This window comes from Sphaeramia orbicularis, chromosome 5 (genome assembly GCF_902148855.1).
Source record: "Sphaeramia orbicularis chromosome 5, fSphaOr1.1, whole genome shotgun sequence".
Taxonomy (NCBI): domain Eukaryota; kingdom Metazoa; phylum Chordata; class Actinopteri; order Kurtiformes; family Apogonidae; genus Sphaeramia; species Sphaeramia orbicularis.
Genome location: NC_043961.1, coordinates 55,104,161 through 55,126,828, shown reverse-complemented (window position 1 = coordinate 55,126,828; position 22,668 = coordinate 55,104,161). Strand labels below are relative to the sequence as shown.

The 22,668-nt window shown below is 34.3% G+C and overlaps 2 protein-coding genes across 3 annotated transcripts in view; both read right to left on the bottom strand.

The window, feature by feature from the left end:
• phtf1 (putative homeodomain transcription factor 1) overlaps positions 1-10,992 on the bottom strand; it is a 37,300-nt gene extending 26,308 nt beyond the window's left edge. Inside the window, exons 1-8 of one of the 2 annotated variants that reach the window (XM_030134347.1) lie at positions 10,710-10,992; positions 10,437-10,550; positions 7,764-7,820; positions 7,602-7,671; positions 5,634-5,792; positions 3,641-3,821; positions 3,282-3,402; positions 129-326 (exon numbers count right to left, since the gene is read on the bottom strand). In XM_030134347.1, the coding sequence (XP_029990207.1) occupies positions 129-326; positions 3,282-3,402; positions 3,641-3,821; positions 5,634-5,792; positions 7,602-7,671; positions 7,764-7,820; positions 10,437-10,472 (822 nt within the window). In that variant the 5' untranslated portion in view covers positions 10,473-10,550; positions 10,710-10,992. The remainder of the gene's footprint in view (positions 1-128; positions 327-3,281; positions 3,403-3,640; positions 3,822-5,633; positions 5,793-7,601; positions 7,672-7,763; positions 7,821-10,436; positions 10,551-10,709) is intronic. The other variant, XM_030134348.1, reaches the window with a different exon arrangement.
• Positions 10,993-13,203: 2,211 nt separating this feature from the next.
• Positions 13,204-14,145, bottom strand: ora1 (olfactory receptor class A related 1). Its single transcript, XM_030135167.1, has one exon. The coding sequence runs from the start codon at positions 14,143-14,145 to the stop codon at positions 13,204-13,206; it is 942 nt and encodes a 313-aa protein (XP_029991027.1).
• Between the last annotated feature and the right edge of the window lie 8,523 nt (positions 14,146-22,668).

Sequence of the window (22,668 nt, the reverse complement as noted above, 5' to 3'; positions counted from 1 at the left end):
AAAATGAAGAGTTTTCTACTATGAAATATTCATCTACTATGAAACATTCATAGGCAAAATGTTGTTTTTTTTAAACTGGATGCATATTTTCATGTCACACACCAACATTAAACTTCAGTTTCAGTTACCTGAGGTCTCAGCGTGGGTTTGGAGTAAGACGGTACATTTCTGTTCCTGAGTGAAGACAGTGATGCAGATGTCGGTCGAGTTGCTGTAGTGTGTCTCTCATGATGAGGTAGTGGATGATTTACTTCCAGTGGCTGTACCCCCTCCTCTTCCTCACTAGAGAATTCATCGGAGGCTCCAAACCCTGACTTTATTGTGCTCTGGGAAACCAAAATCAACACACACCGTACACGTTTAGTAATGTTCAAAACATTTGTATTATCTAGTTTCAAAATGTCATGGGAATTTAAGCCTGAAGAAGCCATTTAACATTGTGAGAGTAGATATTTTTCTGGTGGACAGACACATTTCTGTTCATAAAAGTCTAGACTCCGGGGGCCAAAACCAGCCCACCAAAGGATCCAATCTGGCCGAAATTTATGAAATGCAAAAATTACACAAATAATGGGATATGAGATTCAATGTGCTGTGATGTTCTGTATTTGTGTAACTTGTCTGACGGAAATGTAATAGGAAACGACATATACTTAGTTAAGATACTTTTGGTGGCTTGCAAAAAAGCTATTACAAGAAACTGGGGAAGGACAGAAGCACCAACACAAGACCAATGGATTGAAATTATTGATGGAATATATACAATGGAATGGGTGACTCATAAACTGCGACAACAGGAAGCTCAAATGGACAAAAAGTGGAATAAATGGACCATCTACAGAGCGAAGAATGATGGAAAGACTATAGGGCTGTATTGAGGAATGTGTGATGCGACCAAGCAATGCTGTTTTTTTGTTTTGTTTTGTTTTGTCAAAAATGTGTGAAGAATTTCAAAAAAAATGTAAGTGACCAAAAAAAAAAAGAAATGCAAAAATTACACTGAAGATATTAACAATCAAGGATGTTAAAATCATTTTAATTCAGGGGCCAGATACAGACCAATATGATCCCAAGTGGGTCAGACCAGTAATATACTATCATAATAACCAATAAATAACAAAAACTCCAACTTTGTTTTAGTGTAAAAAAGCTAAATAATATGAAAATGTGTACATTCACAAACTATCCTTTCACAAAAAATATGAATAACCTGAACAAACATGAACAACCTAAAATGTCTAAAGAGAAATAAGTGCAATTTTAACAATTTTAATAAATTCTGCCTGTTGCTAAATGTTTTCTGTCTTTGTAGCTTCGCTGTGATCTGCAAGTTGTAATGCAAATGCGGAAATGATAAACTGAGGCAGAATATTATTTTAAAAAAATTGCACGTACTGATGAAAGCACTGGGAGGGAGAACAAGTTATTGCACATTTTTATTTCAATCGAATGTGCAATAACTTGTTCTAACTCCAAGTACTTTCATTATTATTATTTTTCTGATACAGTACTCTATTTTACAAGTGTGTATCTGTATCTGTCTGTGCAATAACTGTTTTTATGTTTTAGCTGTGTTTACGTTTTGTTTCTGTTTTTGTTTATGTCTTTTTTAACTCCGTGACTCAGGGAAATGCACAAGAATTCCAATATACCTATACTGCAATGTATCTGTGCAAATGACAAATAAAGTGTATTTGTATTTTTCTTAAGAAATTTCAGGTTGTTCATGTTATTCCCATTTTTTAAAAAAGGATAGTTTGTACATATAAACATTTTCATAATTCGGTTTTACTTTTTCACTCTAAAACATGAAGAAAAGTTTGGAGTTGACATTATTTATTGGTTATTACATTATTATTTTACTGGTCTGGTACACTTCAGCTCATATTGGGCTGAACGTGACCCCTGAACTCAAATGAGTTTGACACCCCTGGTGTAAAATAAACCACAAAAGTGGGTACATCTAACTGTCTAACAGTAACAAAATAAGAGACCACATGACAATATTATAAAATTATATAGCCTGATCTTGCATCCCTGCTTGTATAAGGATGTATGAGGAGATAAATTTGTATGACAACCAATAACTTTTTATGTTGTTTCCATCATGTTTCATCTTTTATGACACATCTGTAATGTTGAATCTTTTACACATAGTTTAAAATCACAAATAACTATATGGATTCTTCAAATTTAATCTAAAACCAACAATCAGACCACACAAATTTTAAGGAAATAATAATTAGACAATCATTGATGATGTCCACTTACATGATTATTTTTTTGTGCATTAACATTTTTGCCCATATCATAAAGCACTAGTAGCCAACAGACAAACACTGCTTAACTTGACTGAATGTTTAATAAAGGAAACTATTTTTTTTTACATATGATTATGCAATGTTTAATCCTCTAACCACAGTAACAACCAGGCTGGTTAATGCTGTGCTACATTTAACGGTATTAGAATGACTAGACCAGTGGTTCCACACTTTGCTGGCTCATGACCCCATTTTAACATCATAAATTTCTGGTGACCTCAGACATTCAAAACAGAGAAATTTTTTTGCTAAAATTAATTTATTTTTGATCATGTAATAGTTTGCTATACTGTGTTGCAAATAAATGTTAATTTTAGATGATATTTAGACTATATGATGTATATTATTATGGACGAAGGCAGAAAAGCCAGGTGTAGATTACTGCACAAAGTGAGAATTTTCTTTTCCTTGGTCAGGATATGTACAGTCAGTCCAGCTTGGATTTACAAGGCTGACAATTAATACTGAACAAACAAGAACTCAAACTACGAATTATGAAAGAGCTGCAGAATCTGAAACCGACCACAATGAACATTTGACAGATAAACAGAACCACAGTGCTTCAGTTTCAGCTTCACAGTTTGTCATGTCTTTTATGAATTGGGAATGTCTCTGTCTGTCTCACCCTTAAGTAGCTGGGATAGGCTCCAAGCAACCCCCGTGACCTTAGTGAGGATAAAGCGGGTTCAGATAATGAATGAATGAACTCGCCATATATTTTTTATTAGTAAGTTGTTTTTTCATTTTTTTTGTTCTTATCAATTACTAGAAATTTCAGGTGACCCCATTTGAATTCCAGGTGACCCCACATGGGGTCCCGACCCCAAGGTTGAAAAACACTGGACCAGACAGATCAATCATCAGTGTAACTTTAGGGTTTTCAGCGGCACTCTGTTGCTTGAATGAATGAGTGTAATATTGTTAAATCCGTCCAGCTGTTTAACTGTATCATATATGTACCCTCTTCTCCTCAGTTCTGTACGGTCCCTGGTTTTCTTCATACTGCCAGGGGCTCTGGTGTTCTTCATCCCCACTGTCATTCTTCTCCTCACATTTTTTCAGTCCTCTGCCTTTCCTTGGCCTGAAGGAAACGGAATAGAAACAACACTCAAAGAATGCAGATAAAGCATACACAGTAATACCAACTCAAACCACAGCAAAAATTCTTCTGAGACTGTGTAGGGTGATAAAGGAACAGGTTGATGAGAGGTCTTTGGGTGAATCTGTGTGTGTAATGTGGGAATTTATGCATTGTGCCAAGAGCAGTGTGTGTCAGTACAAACAAATGAGTGCACAATGCCTAACAATGAGAAAAGCACCTCCTTCTGCGTGCAGGGCTGGTGGTGCTGCTGGCAGCTGGACTGCCCGAGGGCCACCGGCTGGACTCAGTCGACACAATTTGGCAATGCACTGTACCCAGCAGCAGCATCAGACACATGGGTCCAAACACCTCGCTGGCACTCGCTCCAGGGACGTCCAAGTACAGCACCACCGCTGCCACTGAGGGGAGCAAAACATTTGGCAACAGCAAACAAAACGGTCTCTCAGGGAAGACATTACAACAGAATTTATGCTTTCTAATGAGGTCTGTCTCTGTTGCTAAGGTGAGAAGGGAAACCCATTCACTGTTCAACACAGCAAAGTGTAAACTGGGAAAAACAGAGGCTCAGTTTAGATATAGGCTATAAAAATGATTTAAAGCTGTGTTATATGGAATGCACTGCTGGCCATAAAGGTGGAGTCATTTTGTTTTCAGACACATTGCTCTTTTCGTTCTTATTTATACACATCACCAGTAACCACCATTGACCTGGTATAAAGATTATAGTTACACTTTATCTTTGTATGCATGTATGTGTACTTGTACGTACGTATGTATGTGTATATGGATGAATGAGTGTGTGTGTGTGTGTGTGAATAGATATACAAATATAAAAGAGTAATGTAAAAGGAAGAGGGACATATATTAGAGCTGCAACCGATTAATCGACTCAAAGTGATCCAAAAAAATCATTCAACCACAATTCTCCAGAATCAAAGCTTTGTTTGCTTCGTTTCTCTGCTGTTAAACATTGGTTCCACTGTTGTGTTTCACACGGACGTTTATTGTGACGCACAAAGAAGCTTCAATTCAGGAAAACTGCAATAGAATATCTCCCTTCAATTAATCGAATCAGGAATTTTTGCATTGGCTTTAAGCACCTAATTGATTAATCGGTTGCAGCTCTAACATAAACATTATTAATGATATTTTAGGGAGAGGGGGAGGGATTAAATAAGTTGCACTTCTTCCCATCCCTTTTCAGGCATGTAAATAGAGCTACTGTACTGTTCTTCTGCCTAAGATTGTTATGATTGTTGATATTTGTATTATTATGCATGTTTTGCTTGTTCACATATATGTTAAATTTCATTGTATGTTCAGAATAAATCACTAAATCCTGAAATCTGTCAGGAATAAATCACATTGCCACAATTATTTCATGAGAAGAGATAAGAATATTTAATTCCAACTAACTGTATTCACTTACATATCCCTTTTGTCAAAAAAGATGTGTTCTGTATGTAAATAGAATTTTGTCAAAGGCATCACATTACCTTCATAAATGTTAGTGTTTAATATTATCCTTTGCATTTCAATGATCCCACTCTACTTCACAGGATCATTAAACTCCATGTTTTGATTGAGATAAATTAGGAATTTCATACTGGATGTTTAAGTAATTTTAAATACACCGGAGGCTTATTACAAGAAAACCTGAACACTATTTGAAATCTTTGAGACAATTATGTAATTCAAGTACAATTTAGTTATTTACAGATCATTTGATTCATAAGTTGATTCAAAGTCCTGTTCTATTTTAGATCAGTCTAAAAGGATATACAGCAGTTGTAGATCTGGTAGATGTCAAGGCCTTTTATACAGCCTTCAGTCAGACAGCACACAGATACTTATTCTATTTTGTAAGTTACTTTTGTAACCATCATAGACTACACGTGTTATTTCTTTTGGCCTGGCTCCATGTACCCTCCATTTGGAAGGATCTTAAAAGGAAACACAAGATTGCTAGAAGCATCACACAAATACATGAGAGGAAATAACTCTTCTTCTTTACTTCCTCTCCAAGTGACATTTTATAATCAACACAACACAGGAAGAAAAAGAGGAAAAATGATAAAATAAAATATCTGTTTGTAACTAATGATCAAAATGCAATCTAGGTCACCTTATGTTACAATAAAATATGGCGAGTTTCATTTATTGGAGAAAGACAGAGGGAATGAAATATAAATTAAAAATGGTGAGCTAACCTTGCATAAAGTAGAGCATGAAGATACATGAAGAGATGGACTTGGAGGTCACCTGGATCCACCACTGGAAGAAGAAGGGGAACAGCAGCACTCTGACTAAACCTTTACGGGTCAGAGCTGTCCAGGGACTCTCTGGTTTGGCTTTGCTGAAGGTTGATCCTGCAAACAGGAATGTAATTATCATTTTTCATTCAATCACTGAACACACTACAACTATTAACAATTAACAAGCATCTGCTACTGTTAACTGTCAAGCAATTAAAACAAAGTGGAAAAAATACATAGTTTAACAGAAATGAGTACAACACAGCATACAAATAAAGGCAGAAAATACCATAGCAGACTAAGACCAGGGCTTATGTAACTTGTGAGTGAATTAAACTGTCATAATAGTACATTAGCTACTTGGGGTGTGTATTGGCAAGAATTTGGCGACATGATACAAATCACAATACTAGGATCACGATACGATATAACACAATATATCATGATACTGTTAAAAAGACAATTTTTTTGTTTGTTTCATTTTAAAAAATGATTATTTCCTGGAAGAATTGAATTACACCAGAAATATATACAAATACTAAACACATTTTTATTTGATCACAACAGGATCTAATGCTATATCACCTAGTTTCCAAAGGAACTAACATCTGCCTCTCAGACAGTAAAAAACGTGCTTTTAGGATGCTTCAAATAACCATTATTTAATAAAACAGTGTTAAATAATAATAAATAAGGTATAAACAATAAAGAAAACCAAACAAAACCAACAAAAATGAGCCTATCTGAGCCCTATCTGCATTTGAATAAATGCCTAAAAATATCAATACAGTACTTTTTAACCCTTTCATACATGAATTATGAGAACCTTAATCAAGATTTTTTCTCCTGAGTGTTTTTATTCCTCTTTAGGCATGAAAAAAACTATGCGATTGAATTTTTGTATGAACCTATTTTTCACGAAGTCCACTCAGCTGGGCACCGTGTGTTTAATTTTTGAAGCAAAGAAACATATATTTAAAATCCATCATCAGAAAGTGATATACTGTGTGAAAACTATGGAAAAAAAAACAATTCTGATACAGCTAATCTGATGTTTTCTCATATTTTAACATACTCTGATACTTATTACTCATTTCATGGAAATAATATGCAAAAAAAAAATTGTTTAAGAAATCTATTAATTATAACAATTAGCAGTTGATTTAAAAAACATGTTAGTGCAGATCAGGTTTATCCAGAACAACAAAGTTACAGTAATGGTCTGAATGTCAGTGTATGGGATGGTGCATGAGCGTCCACTGTGTTGGTTGATACGGAACTACAACAACCAAACCCATGAATATGCAGTTGTGGAAAAAATTATTAGATCACCCTTGTTTTCTTCAATTTCTTGTTCATTTTAATGTCTGGTATAACTAAAGGTACAATTGTTTAGACAAGTACAATGATAACAACAAAAATAGCTCATAAGAGTTTAATTTCAGAGCTGATATTTAGCCATTTTCCATGTTTTCTTGACAATAACCAAAATCACTTCAGTTCTTACATCAATAGCTACGGCATTGTACTGACAAAAACAGTACTTTTAGGCATTCCATGTTTTCTTTTCTGTCTGTTTTAGTCACATGATACACACAGGAGTTTGTACTTGATTGCATAACCATTGTTTTTGATGACTTTGATGGTCCAATAGTTTTTTTCTGTGGCTACACAAGAGAACAGCTGGAGAACAGCTGTCCACTGTAATGACCACTATGCATGAAAGGGTTAACATCGGTACAGTATTGTGAAATGAAATATCGCGATATATTGCAGAACCGATATTTTCTAACACCCCTATTAGCTATATTAGGTGATGTTGTGTGTGCATGAAAGGCAGACAGTGGACAATATTTTTCATGTTTGTGTACATATGCAAATTAACCCATGACAGATGCAGAACTCCCACTCATTCATCCTCACCTCGCACTAAGTCGACATCGATGAGGTCTGGCTTGATGTGACCCGTCTTCTTTGGTTTGCTGTCTAAGCCCTAAGCAGATAACAAGAGTATCTCAATTCAGTAAAAACATACAGCAACGTTACATAACTTTCATTCACAAAGACCCTGTTGTTTTTTCTTACATTTAGATCGGTCTGCTCCAGGGATTTCTCCCAGACTTGTTGATCATAAGCCCCGATCTGCAACAAAATTTAAACCCAGGTAATACATCTCAGCTCATATAATTCACTTTATTATAAGAACTATCATAGACTTGGAATTACTTTGATTTTGCTTTGATTATTATGTTAGAGTTTTGTGGTAACATCATATCACATAAATTACTGCCATGTTAGATTAAATACCAAGTCGGTTAAAATTTACTTAGGGGGTCAAATGAGTGGCCATTTTTGTAAAAAAAAAAAAAAAAAAAGTTGTAAGAAATGCACAGAACTGTGTTGAAATAATGCTAATACATTTGTGCACAGACTACTGATATTATTTGACAGTGGAAGCTCTATTTTCAGAAATATTGGATTTTGAATAGCGCGTGTATGTGAAAACTTTTGCTGGTGGACGAACGTGACATATTACCCATGATGCTTTGGTCAGTACCAGTACTTTATTAGTAATAAACTTATATACTTACTATTGCTAATTCTCCTCTTATTCATAAATGTTAGTATTGTGGATCTAAAACAATAACAGCTGACACAAAAAAAACCAAAATGTGGCAGTGGACGGATGTGACATGGTTGTTACAGATCCCATCATACTGATGCTCGGCAGCCATGTCACCGTTTCCACAAATGATCCCTGTGCAAAAACTAGGATCATAATTATTTATTGTATAGTTTATCATCATACTAAAGAGTAAATAACAATATAGAATTGTTATTTCTTTATAAAAATGCTTATTATTAGAAAACTGTTGATTTAAAAACCGACGTGTGACATTCTTAATGTATGTATTGGCGTCACATAAGCAGGATGGATCAGCACCATACTCCATATTGCAACCTGTAAAAATAAAACATGTGATATGTAGTATATAATCTTGTAAGAAAAATTGGGGAATCTAAAAGAATAGAATATTTGTTTTTCAGGTAAACTCAGTTAAAATATAACTTGGCCATTTGTGACATGAAAATATAGCATTAATTGTGATGAAATTGGACATTTTTGACCTGAAAACATAGTTCATATGACCATCAACATGTTGCAACAGAACTGAAATCCTGTAAATTTGCATAACTTGCATTTACCAACACAAAGTTCTTTTGGGGATTCACTTATATTGATTTCTTATGCACAAAGACAGAAATAAGACCTCTAAGCAAATTTTAGCCGCAGTATATATTATTATCCCTCCGGTACCCAGGTGCGCCTTTTAGGCACACTTTGCATTTCGTTTTAAAAAACGTCATATTATTTTTCACAAGGTTAGAATTCAAAAGTTGTTCATTTTTTGGATGATTTTTTAAATTCTTGCCACCAGCTAAAATTTGCACATTGTAAACAAAAGAAAATTACAAGACTAGCATCTGTCTCCCAAGTGTGCCTAAAATGCACTATTTCTTCCATTTGATGTGTACGATTAGGGCTGACCTTGATTTAGAAAAATAACATCAAATTAGAGCAGAAAAATAAATCAATACATAATATTTAATAGTTTGATTTATAGGTTTATAAGTTGATGAAATAGAAAAAAAAGTGTATAAGAATTAAAAACAAACTGTATGAAATTTTTTTTGACATTATTCCACAAGTGTGTGAAAAAGGCACACCTGGTGCTTAGTAAGGGCCTTGCTGGGCGAGATACCGGAGAATAATAATAATAATAATAATAATAATAATTATTATTATTATTATTACCTCCGCCAAGGAGGTTATGTTTTTGCCAGGGTTTGTTTGTCTGTCTGTCTGTTTGTCTGTCCGTTAGTGTGCAACATAACTCAAAAAGTTATGGACAGATTTTGATGAAATTTTCAGGGTTTGTTGGAAATGGGATAAGGAAGAAATGATTAAATTTTGGTGGTGATCGGGGGTGGGGGGGCCCACGGGGGGGGCGCAGACCAGAAAATTTCATCAAAATCTGTCCATAACTTTTTGAGTTATGTTGCACACTAACGGACAGACAGACAGACAAACAAACCCTGGCAAAAACATAACCTCCTTGGCGTGGGGGGGCCCACGGGGGGGGCCACTGATCAGCCTTGGCGGAGGTCTGCGCTCTCCGAGTGCTTCTAGTTATTATTATTATTAGATAGATAGATAGATAGATAGATAGATAGATAGATAGATAGATAGATAGATAGATAGATAGATAGATAGATAGATTTACTTTATTAATCCCTTAGCGGAAATTCAAAATACAAAATGCGGTCACTGCTCCACAAACACAGCCATACCACATCAACACACAATATAAACAAATCCATAGTATAAGTAGCTGTGAATAACTTAGGTTATTAGATAGATAGATAGGTAGGTAGGTAGGTAGTTAGATAGATAGATAGATAGATAGATAGATAGATAGATAGATAGATAGATAGATAGATAGATAGATAGATAGATAGATTTACTTTATTAATCCCCTAGGGGAAATTCAAAATACAAAATGTGGTCACCGCTCCACAAACACAGTCATACCACATCAACACACAATAAATAAATAAATACATAGTATAAGTAGCTGTAAATAACTTAGATGATGATGATGATGATGATGATTATTATTATTATTATTATTATTATTATATTATTATTATTATTATTATATTATTATTATTATGTGAATGTTGAATTGGTCTTACCTTCTCTTGATACCAGGCTATTCTGGCCATTGTCATGAATACTGAGCCGTGAACTCAGAGTCAGGTCATTTCACAAAGAGGACCAGGATGGAATCCAGATTTATTTAGAAAAAACTGAACAGGGACAGTCACATCGAAACACAGATTAAGCGAAATATTGAGCAATAACATGCCATAAAACAATCTGAGGTTAAGTAAAAGTTCAGATTAAAAGCACGAAACACGCTTTAGTTTAACTACACACCTTTTAAAAAACTAAACACAGTAACATACCTGAAATGTACGTACATGTCAAAACTTGATGTTAGGTAATCATCCCCAAACTGATGCCTGTTTATTCTACTGACGTCTCCAATCTGAGCTAACAGCTACACATCCTGCGCACTTTACCTCAACTGAAACCTTCCCATAAGGTTACAACTTATAAACACTGCATTTATTAGTATTTATTAGCTTATGTATCCATCTGGTCATCGACGTGTCGTTTATTCCAGGTATTCTACACCAACTAACTTCACTTTTGTTTAACATTTGGCTCAATCTTCCACTTCCCTTTTCCGGGGTTTGTTTTGTTTTTCAGTTAAATAAATATTCCCCGATTTTAGTCTGTCAGGATAAAATTCTTTTACTAGCTTTGGATCGAAAGACCTTTTTTTTGGGTATGAACGAGAAAAAATGTAAATATATAGTTTTCTTAATGTTAAAAAAAATATTATACTACATAAATGGGTGATTATTGAGATGAATGCGGGCTAAAGGAATGGACGCGTTGCCTGACAGACCTTACTGAGGACATATAGACACCATTGACATTGTCGGCGTTATTCCTGATATTTCAACCAATCAGAGCGAAGAAAGGAAGAGCAAGAGAATCGATACATTATTGTGAACATGGGTGCACATAATTTTCGTATAAATAGAAATATAAACATAAAAATACATATACTAAACCACACCCAAATTTTAAAATCTTCCTATTGGAATTTGAAAATTATATTAAATCTTTAGAATTTATCTATAATTAAAAAAAAAAAAAAAAAAAAGCTCTGACACCCTGGCTATTTATGAACAGTTCTTTAATATTGTCTGAACTCTCTGTTGCATTTATCTATTTATATTTGTTAGATTTATTATTTTTATTTATTTATTTACTTTTTGATACTATTATTTATATATTATGCTTTGTATCTTTAAATCTATGCATAATTTTCTTAAACTTTTTCCTTTCTGACATCTTGTTATTTGTTCAAATTGTTGTAATGTATACTCAAATGTTTTCAGTAAAGTTGGAAGAAAAAAAAAGGTGCACACAATAATATATAAATATCCATTACTTGTCAGTGTGTCGTATTTAAGATCATGTGTTTATTATACTCTTTTATAATAACATATTACATCAGAGAAGTTGGGAATGTTTGGGATTTTGCCTAAAAAAATCAAATAACGTTTGAGTCAAAAATATGGATGTTAGTTACCTGTTTTAAGTGTTCAAGACATAACATAGCCTGCTGATGACAGTCTTACTATTTATGTTACTACCTAATGTGTTAAGTTAGCCTGCATATGGCTGTATATTTACATACTGCAAGGGATAAATGGTTAGAAAGTCATTTTTTTTCTAAACCACATTGAATTTAACAAATTAAAGCAATATCCAAGCTGAAAAGATTTTATTTCGAATGAGACAGTAAATAATGAGCAAAAGTGAAATATTCCTTACTAATACACCAGTTAACAGATTTTATGTTAGAGGAAAAAGAACATTTTTCCACATAATGATTGGACGCAACTGATGATGTTAAGGCTGTTAGTGATATCTTATATACACTACAAACAAAAAGTTAAGGATATTTTTCATTTTTGAGCTTTTTTTTTTAGTTGGGATTCTTGCACAGCGCTTTTTACTTTTTTGTGTGTGAACTTGAACTGAATTGAAACACGTTTTTTTTTTTTTTTTTTAATGACCAGGCATATTTTTATTTACAAATTGCAAAAGTGACAAAAAAAATAAGACAAACAAGTGTTCAGAGAACACAAACCTCCCTCAAGCACTCCGAACGGTGTGCATGTATTTCTCTTTAAATTAAACAGTTTCAAGGTTGTTCCATACAGCAGAAAAAGTTGAAGCTTGGCACCAGTCATGTGAATGCCAAATTATATGAAATCCCAATCAATATTTGTTGAGTTATAATGAAAAATATGTCGTAAATGGGATTTCCAATGTTAAATTGAAATGTCCACAGAGTCCACATTCCACAGTGGATGTGGACAATTTTGTGCCAGATACAAGATATTGTTATAAGCTACGGGTGGATCAAATTGGAGGCGAATCGGAGTCATTTTGAATTTTTTTTAAATTTTCAAAATTTGCGCAATGATGAGCGATAGGAAAATTTGAGATTTTGTGACCTTGCTGTGACCTTGAACTTTGGCTTACTTGGCCCAAAATTGAATGGGTTGGTCCCAGAGCCTAGGCCTATCTGTGGGTACAATTTGGTAAAGATAGTTGGAATAGTTTTCCTCTAAAGTTGCTAACAAACAAACACACAAACAAACAAACAAACACACAGAGCAAAGTGATCACAATACCTCCTGGCAGTGGTAAAAAAAAAAAAAGAAATATCTTTAACTTTTTGTTTGTAGTGTAGTAGTCAAGTGTATTTCAATCTGGTTGAGTTAATGATATTGTCACTGCAGTTTTTAATTTTTGTCTTTTTAATAAATGTTGTAGTGTCTTACAGATTACCCTTTGAAGACAGAAATACAGTCATTTGTCATTGGACTCTGTAGTTTCTACTGATGGTTGTTCTTGCTCAGCTGCACAAACAATTTTTGCCTTGACCTTCTTGTTGGAGGAGATGATGAAGTATGGGCTGAGAGCGGCATAGCAGGAGGAGAAAAACACCCTCATATCAGCCACAACTGGTGACACCTTAGCCACTGTCAGCATGTAGATCCAGATCACGTTATCTATCCCAAAGAAGACCACATACAGAACCACCAAGGTGACCACAGTTTTGGCAGCCCGGGTTTCTGCTCCTCCACCCTGAGAGCGACGGATATTCCTCACCTGGCGGCTGTGGCGGTGCAGGAGCAAAAGGATATAACCACTGGAGCCCACCATCAGAGCAACAAAGACGAAGTCCCTCGTAGAGACAGCCACACCGTTGATCACATAGGACAGATTGTCTCTGAAGTCCACATGGCAGAAGCCCAGGTTGAGGGTGAAGGCGGGGATGGTGCCGTTTCGAGGAGCCATGGAGAAAAAAGGGGCTGCGATGCAAATGGCCATGTTGAGGAACCATAATCCTGCAAAGGTTGGGAGGACAAGGGAGGGGAGAGCAGGCTTCAGTCTGGACAAACGGGGTCCAGCAGGTGCAATGGTCACTGCCTGAAACACACTTAACATGCAGGTGATGCAAACTGACAAAGCTCGGCCGATGCGGTAGGCGTAAATCACCACCTTACACCCAGCGTCGTTGAGCAGGTCCCTCAGCCCAAACACAGTCATGGTCTGGGGGACGCAGCGGGTCAGCAGCAGCATCAGGTCAGCAAAGGCCAGATGACACAGGATCATGTCCACAGGAAGGAGCTTGGGTTCTGAATAGATGATGTGAGCGTAGGCCATGAGCACCACGGCGTTTCCCAAGATCCCCATACCTGTTTGTAGGAGGAAGGAGACCCCTTTGATGGTCACACACAAATCCATCCAAGCCTAGATTTAGCAAAACACAAAGGAATTTGTCATACAGACTAACTGGATATTCTATCCAATTCCAAAAAAATTCTAAAAAAAAACCTTGGGATGTTGTGTAAAATGTAAATAAAAGCAGAATACAATGATTTGCAAATGTCATCAACAAATACACTGTAAGCCCAGAATTTGTATTTACTAAAATGCTTTAATTACAAAGCACTTAAATGATTTCAGTTTTATGATGTGACTATAAAATCTTAAGTATATTCTACTAATTTGTAGACGTAGTTCAAAGTATGAAAAAGTTTAAGTTGAATGGAATTAAATCACTAAGTTTTAGACATGACCACACCTTTTTATCTTCGCATTGCATTGTGGGTATTGGGCATGTTGTTGAAAATGTGTTATTTTTATGTGCAGGGGTTCAGCGGGGTTGTGGTGTTAGTGTTAATTTGGATTTAATGTGTGTATGGCAGTGTTTATTGGCCTTTTTGTGTTTGTTTTTGTATTTTTGTAGAGCTGCACCATGAGTCAGAGCCATAGGAAGAACAATGGCTTTACTGTTCATCTGTAACTGGTGTAATACCAAGGAAATCTTGATAGCTTGTGAAATTAGAAACACTTTCTGTGCTGGTAAATGACATCGAGTTAACTTATATTCATGCTACAATATAATAAGTTTAACAATTTTTTATCTATTTAGGTCAGGAGTAGGACTTTGAATTTGAGTAACATAGATAAAGTTGTATAATGAATGACAGTGGGGTTGATTTTACAGCAGATTTAAAGTACAAATAACTTGTCTTTTGTTTTCTACTTAATAGTTTAAGTTCAATACTTTTAGCATTAAAGTTGAACCTACTTAAACCAATTGATTAGTCGATCATTACTCAAATCATTTAAGTGCAATCACTTGCCTCAAATTTTTTGAGTAAACTCTACTTATCCGGGCTTACAGTGTAGTTTAATCACAATAAAACATAGAAAACAGTACAAATAAATAAATAAATAAAGAGAGAAAATGTTGCATGATGAAGAAAAAAAGTCATTTGATGGCAGCAACACATCTCCAAAAAGTGGTGTTAAAAAGAAACAACTGGAGGAACATTTTTCAGCTAATTAAGTTAAATGTCAACAGGTCAGTGAGATGACTTTTGTGAAAAGAGACAATGCAGATTACAAAAACTTACTAATTTACATGAAAAAAATAATGAATATATACTAATAATCATGGTTATCATCGTTAGTGAAAACTAACGAAACGATGAAAAATAGAATTGTAAAAACATTTTCATTAACTGAAATAAATAAAAACTATAATTAAAAGAAAAAAAAAGATAACTAACTGAAACTGAGCAGTGACATTATAAACACATGCCAGTCTTATAGAATATGATGCATTGCTGTAGATCAGGGTGTCAAACTCATTTCGTCCAGGTCCATTTGGATCTCAAGTGGGCCAGACCGGTAAAGTAATAGCACCACAACCTATAAGTAATGACAACTTTTTCTCTTCATTTTAGCGCAATAAAAAGCATTAAATTATGAAAACATTCACATTTACAAACTATCCTTTAACATAAAACATGTGAATAACCTGAAAAAACTGAAATTTGTAAGAAAAATAAGTGCAGTTTTAACAATATTAGGCCTCGACTTATCATTTGGACATGTGCATTATACACAATGTTACACAAACATTTGGTAACAAGCAGAATGTTGGTAAAAATTTGGAGTTTGGAACCAAGGTTATTAACGAAAACTAACGAAATGACGAAAACTAGAATTGTAAAAACATTTTTGTTAATTGAAATAAATAAAAACTATAATTAAAAAAAAAAAAAACAATAACTAACTGATAAACTGTATTGTGTGTTTACAAAACCAACTAAAACGGATAAAAATTATAGATAAAATTCCTTTCGTTTTCGTCTTTGTCAGTGTCGGATTGATATAAAACCAATTTATTTCCCTCAACCAATTTTCGCTGCTGGCACCATATGATATTTAACGGTCCGTCACTTCTTGTCACTTGTCGTTTAGAGTCGTCTTCTGGTCCCCACTCTACCTGGAAACATGGAGACTAAAGTTGGGAGAAAGCAGCAGAGTCCTGTCTGGGATTTATTTGAATTCGATGGTGAAGAAAATAAAAGATATAAAAAAAAAAAAACAACCTAAAACTAAACTAAAACTAAGCATTTAGAAAATAACGAAAACTAATAAAAACTAGCAAACCTGCTCTAAAAACTAATTAAAACTGAATTAGAGAAAAAAAAGTCAAAACTAAATAAAACTAAACTATAATGAAAAATCCAAAACTATTATAACCTTGCTAATAATCATGTCATCTATTGAATTTCCAAGTCTAAAAATTATATTCTCACCTCAAATCAACATGAGCCTGTTGCACATAAATTGTTTAGTCACCCGTGTAATTTCAATTTATAGTCTTCATCCCCCCATGAGACATAACAATGTTCATCCTACAGTTTGGAAAAAATAAACCCACAAATTAAATCAGGTCTCAAAGGACAAACTCCGAATTAGGAACACTTGCATTTTAGACTTTTGATGCAACATTCTCTGTACATTCATATTATTTTTCTTTACTGTTTTTTTTTTTTTATGTTTTATACTGTCAATTTTTTGTACACACAATTTTAATATGTTCTATTTGCTTAATGTATTGGAGGAGATAAAAGATGTGATAAGTGTTCCCTTTCATGGTGGGAAAAAAAAAACCCTTTCAAGCATACTGGTCACTCCAGTGGACAGTTATTCTCCATCTGTTCTCTTGTATATTCATTGATTTTATTGTTTTAGTTCCATATCAGCCAACACAGTGGACACTTATGCATCATCACATACACTGCAATTCATACCATTACTATAACTTTGTGTTCTTGATAAACCTGTTGCAATTGAAATTTTTTTTATGAATCTATTTTTTGTGGAGTTACAAAAATGTCCACTCAGCTGGACACCATGCGTTTCATTTTTGAAGCAAAGAAATATGTATTTAAAACTCATCAGAAAGTGATATACTGTGTGAAAACTATGAAATAAAAACATTTTTAATGCCGCTAATCTGACGTTTTCACACATTTTAACATACTCTAATACTAGTTATTACTCAATTCATGAAGATAATATCCTCCTGAGACCCAGGAAATTGACTATTTTAGCTTTTTTACACTAAAAAATTGTCTTGATTGGAATCTGCCTAATGCAACAGTTTTTTCAGATACATTTTTAAAATCATTTTTATTTATTGATTGATTTTTTTTTAATGGAATGTCCTTTGCAATGGGCAACATTTAAGTTAAACTGTCAAACTTTTGTCCCCTATAGAGGACAAAATGCAACTGATTTACACTAAAACATGTTAGTGCAGGTCAGGTTTATCAAGAACAGCAAAGTTACAGTATTTGTATGAATGTCAGTGTATGGGATGATGCATAAGTGTCAACTGTGTTGGCTGATATGGAAATAAAACAAAAAAATCTATGAATATACAAGAGAACAGCTATAGAATAACTGTCCACTGGAGTGACCAGTTTGTATGAAAGGGTTAAAAAAAAAAAAAAAATTCAGCTACATTGTTTTTTCATGCCTAAACAGGAATAAAAACACTCAGGAAAAAAATCTTGACCAAGGTTCTCATAATTCATGCATGAAAGGATTAAGTTTCAGCTCAGACACAAGGTATTTGATATATGATTTCATTTGCAAGCTCTGATCAATAATGAAACCTTAACACTGATTTATGATAATAACTGATCTTACATCGTAGTTGTTCTTATGGACTAAACTGCATAATCTGCATGAAGCCGTCAGTGTTGATATCAGATAAGGCTCAGCAAATGCTTCTCCTTCTTAAGATAAACAAAGGTGCTTCAGGCTGTGCATCAACAGAGGATTTGAGATGAGTTTTATGCTTTTAAAATGGTAAAATGTTCATCATAAAAGCAGAGCTGCCCCAGGTCCAATAAATAAAATATATACAATGTATATTGAATTCCCGACTCGAGTCAAGTCTTGTACCTGGATTCGCCGTGTTATTTTTCACGTTCTACTGTATACACTGTGAGAGCACATGTCAATCTCTAGGAATTATAATACTTTTTCCCAGTGGAGTTAAAAAACAAGTTAAAGAATCCCAGTGGAGACAACAGGGTGGTAATTGTTGATGCAAAAGCAGCCTGATGATGCCTTGAATAAGCCATCAAGAGGCTTTTACATGCACAGCTGGTGCTTTGGTACGCACTTCTTTTCTTCTTCATGTGCTGGGAGCATGTTAAAAGACACAGAGGAGCAAGACAATTAGTAATATAACAATGAATGCCTGTACTAATTGGGGGCACAGGGACACACAGCCATTATTCATTTACCTTCTGAACTCTCATCGCTGACATATGTTACACCAGACGTTTGTAGTTTGTTCTAGGGTTTCTAAGCACCATCTGTAAACGCTGAAAATGTAAATGTTTCCTACACCAACACCTCTAACCTGCTGATACATTTTCACATCCCAAGTTTATTAAGTCAACAAGAAATCCGATTAGGTCGCAGTTGCATTTGAGAGGCTTGTTTTCTCCAGGGGATGGGCCTTGGAGTATGGCATCATAAGATGTGTTTTTTTTTTTTTTTTTTTTACATGTTTACATGTTCACAGAACTAATTAAAATGGCAAGTTCAAGCATGTCCTTCTCAGGGGAACTGCTTTATATGAGCAGCTTAAAAATCCAGGCTCTTTTCCCCTGACATGGACTTTTCTTTTGTTTTGCTTGATATAAATAATTTGTAAAATTCCCATAACAGTAGCGGTAATTTTAATTATATTTCAATAAAACAGATGTGCAATAAGTTGAAGTTTACAGGGGTAAACTTGCACGTCAAAAATTGCATATCAAAAACCGTATGGATATCTTGAGTTTAGTACAGAGATATAACAAATTTACAAAATGTGAAGCTGTCCTGAAAGTGGCTTTCTCACAGACACAGATGGGAAATAACAACCCCAATTTCATACTGTATATATACTTATTTTATCTTAGATACACACATTTATTTATTATTGAAATCTATCATTTTTATGCTGTTTATTCTATATATTTGCACTGGAGGAGCTGCTCTTAAATCTCATTTTGCATGTGTATAGTGACAATAAAGGCATTCTATTCTATTCTATTCTATTCTATTCTATTCTATTCTATTCTATTCTATTCTATTCTATTCTATTCTATTCAGCTTAGAGTCTGGTTTCGACCAACTCGATATATAAAACGTCATAAGATAACTTTTGTTATGATTTGGCCCCATATAAATAGAATTTGATTGATATTCTATTCTATTCTATTCTATTCTATTCTATTCTATTCTATTCTATTCTATTCTATTCTATTCTATTCTATTCTATTCTATTAAATTCTATTCTATTCAGCTTAGAGTCTGGTTTCGACCAACTCGATATATAAAACGTCATGAGATAACTTTTGTTATGATTTGGCGCTTTATAAATAAAATTTGATAGATATTCTATTCTATTCTATTCTATTCTATTCTATTCTATTCTATTCTATTCTATTCTATTCTATTCAGCTTAGAGTCTGGTTTCGACCAACTCGATATATAAAACGTCATGAGATAACTTTTGTTATGATTTGGTGCTTTATAAATAAAATTTGATAGATATTCTATTCTATTCTATTCTATTCTATTCTATTCTATTCAGCTTAGAGTCTGGTTTCGACCAACTCGATATATAAAACGTCATGAGATAACTTTTGTTATGATTTGGCGCTATATAAAAAAATTTGATAGATATTCTATTCTATTCTATTCTATTCTATTCTGTTAAATTCAATTCTATTCGGCTTAGAGTCTGGTTTCGACCAACTCGATATATAAAACGTCATGAGATAACTTTTGTTATGATTTGGTGCTTTATAAATAAAATTTGATAGATATTCTATTCTATTCTATTCTATTCTATTCTATTCTATTCTATTCTATTCTATTCTATTCTATTCTATTCTATTCTATTCTATTCAGCTTAGAGTCTGGTTTCGACCAACTCGATATATAAAACGTCATGAGATAACTTTTGTTATGATTTGGCGCTATATAAAAAAATTTGATAGATATTCTATTCTATTCTATTCTATTCTATTCTATTCTATTCTATTCTATTCTATTCTATTCTGTTAAATTCAATTCTATTCGGCTTAGAGTCTGGTTTCGACCAACTCGATATATAAAACGTCATGAGATTACTTTTGTTATGATTTGGCGCTATATAGATAAAATTTGATTGATAGATATTCTATTCTATTCTATTCTATTCCAAAAAAATTGGGAATCTGTGTAAAATGTTAAAAAAAAAAAGCAGAATACAATGATTTGCAAATCTCATCAACACATAGTTTAATCACAATAAAACATAGAAAACAGTAAAAGAAAAAAAAATTATAGAGAGAAAATGTCGCATGATAAAGAAAAAAATTCTTTTGATGGCAGCAACACATCTCCAAAAAGTGGTATTAAAAAGAAACAACTGGAGGAACATTTTTCGACTAATTAAGTTAAATGTCAGCAGGTCAGTGAGATGACTTCTGTGAAAAGAGCATCTTAGGAATGTGAAATTCTTTTTAGAACAATAGACACCACATCCTCCAGACTAATGAGAGGAGAGACCAGCAGACTTATCATTGACGCTCAGTTCAAAAGCTTCTATCTGTCATGTTTTGAGGGTTTATCAGTGTACATGGAGTCACTGCTGAAAGGTATATACAGTTTTTAATGATCAACATCCAGACAATACTAAAACACATACTGCAAGGCTTTGGAATAGAAGAGTCTGGGTGCTGAACTGGCCCACCTGCAGTCAAGACCTTTGACCCATTAAAAACATTTAATGCATAATGACACAGAAAACTGGACAAAGAAGACCCAGGCTTGTTGAGCATCTGGAATTCTATATCGGACAAGAAAGGAACATATTACATTCATATTACTCTCCCAAAACTCCAGCAAATGGTCTCCTCAGTACCTAAAAAAATTACCATTTGTTATTAAAAGAAGAGAGAGAGAACATAGTGTAAAGTCAGCCCTGTCCCAACACTTTCTTGATATGTTGCTGCCATCAAATTCAGAAGATAGATAGATAGATAGATAGATAGATAGATAGATAGATAGATAGATAGATAGATAGATAGATAGATAGATAGATAGATAGATAGATAGATAGATAGATAGATAGATAGATAGATAGATAGATAGATAGATAGATAGATAGATAGATAGATAGATACTTTATTCATCCCACAGGGAAATGTACACAGAAGCATCTTTTTCTTAAAATGGTGCATTTTCTTAGTTTAACATTTGATATTCAGATTCAAATTCAGAAAACTTTATTTATCCCATATGAACAATTCATTTGCAGTTTACCACAGACATCAGTCAACATTCACAGCACAATGTAACAAACATAAGTCAGTATACAAATACAAGACCATAGGAAGGCAACTACCATAAATGCTTTAAATCAGTGTTTTTCAACCTTGCGGTCAGGACCCTATGTGGGGTCACCTGGAATTCAAATGAGGTCGCCTGAAATTTCTAGTAATTGATAAAAAAAAAAAAAACAACAACTTACAAATAAAAATATATGGTGAGTTGAGAGAGACAATCACAATACATAAAAGGATTGTTTATCTTTCAAATGTTCATTGTGGTCGGTTTCAGATACTGCGGCTCTTTCATAATTCATAGTTTGAGTTCTTGTTTGTTCAGTGTTAACTGTCAGCCTTGTAAATCCAAGCTGAACTGACTGTACATATCCTGACCAAGGAAAATAAAATTCTCACTTTGTGCAGTGTGACGGCCCCGCACCGTTTTGGGCACTAGGGGCAGATGGCGACAACCTGATTAGTGACACCTGTGGCCTCAGACGTGACTATTTAAGCAGATCGCCATGGATGATCACGCTCTCTCTGGTCTGGCCCGGTCTACTCTTTCTCGGTCTGCTCTGGTCTGGTCTTGGTGCTGCTGGCTGTCTGGTCTGGTCCTGCTCTGCCCTGCTCCTTCTGACTGGCGTTTTTGCAGCACTTTGTGTTTTTTTTTGTTATTATTAGTTTACTTAATAAATCTTTTTTACATTTTCACCACCTCCGTCTCCATTTTTGTCACCACCTCAGAGCCGGGTTGTGACAGCAGTAATCTACACCTGGCTTTTCTGTCTCCGTCCATACTAATATAGATTATATAGACTAAATGTCATCTAAAATTGGCGTTTATTTGCAACATCGTATAACAAACTATTACAGAATCAAAAACAAATTAGTTTCAGCAACAAAAAAAAGTCTCTGTGTGGAATCTCTGGGGTCGACAGAATTTTGGGTTCACGAGCCAAAAAAGGTTGGAAACCACTGGCTTACAGTCTCCAAAACACCATAAAAGTCGCCCTTAGCAGCAGAAAAAGTCACTAGATCTGTCACTAGTCACTTTTGATAAGCTGCACCCCACCCTATT

Coding starts and splice junctions, on each gene's coding strand:
- ora1 (XM_030135167.1), bottom strand. CDS start 14,145: ATGGATTTGTGTGTGACCATCAAAGGGGTCTCCTTCCTCCTACAAACA.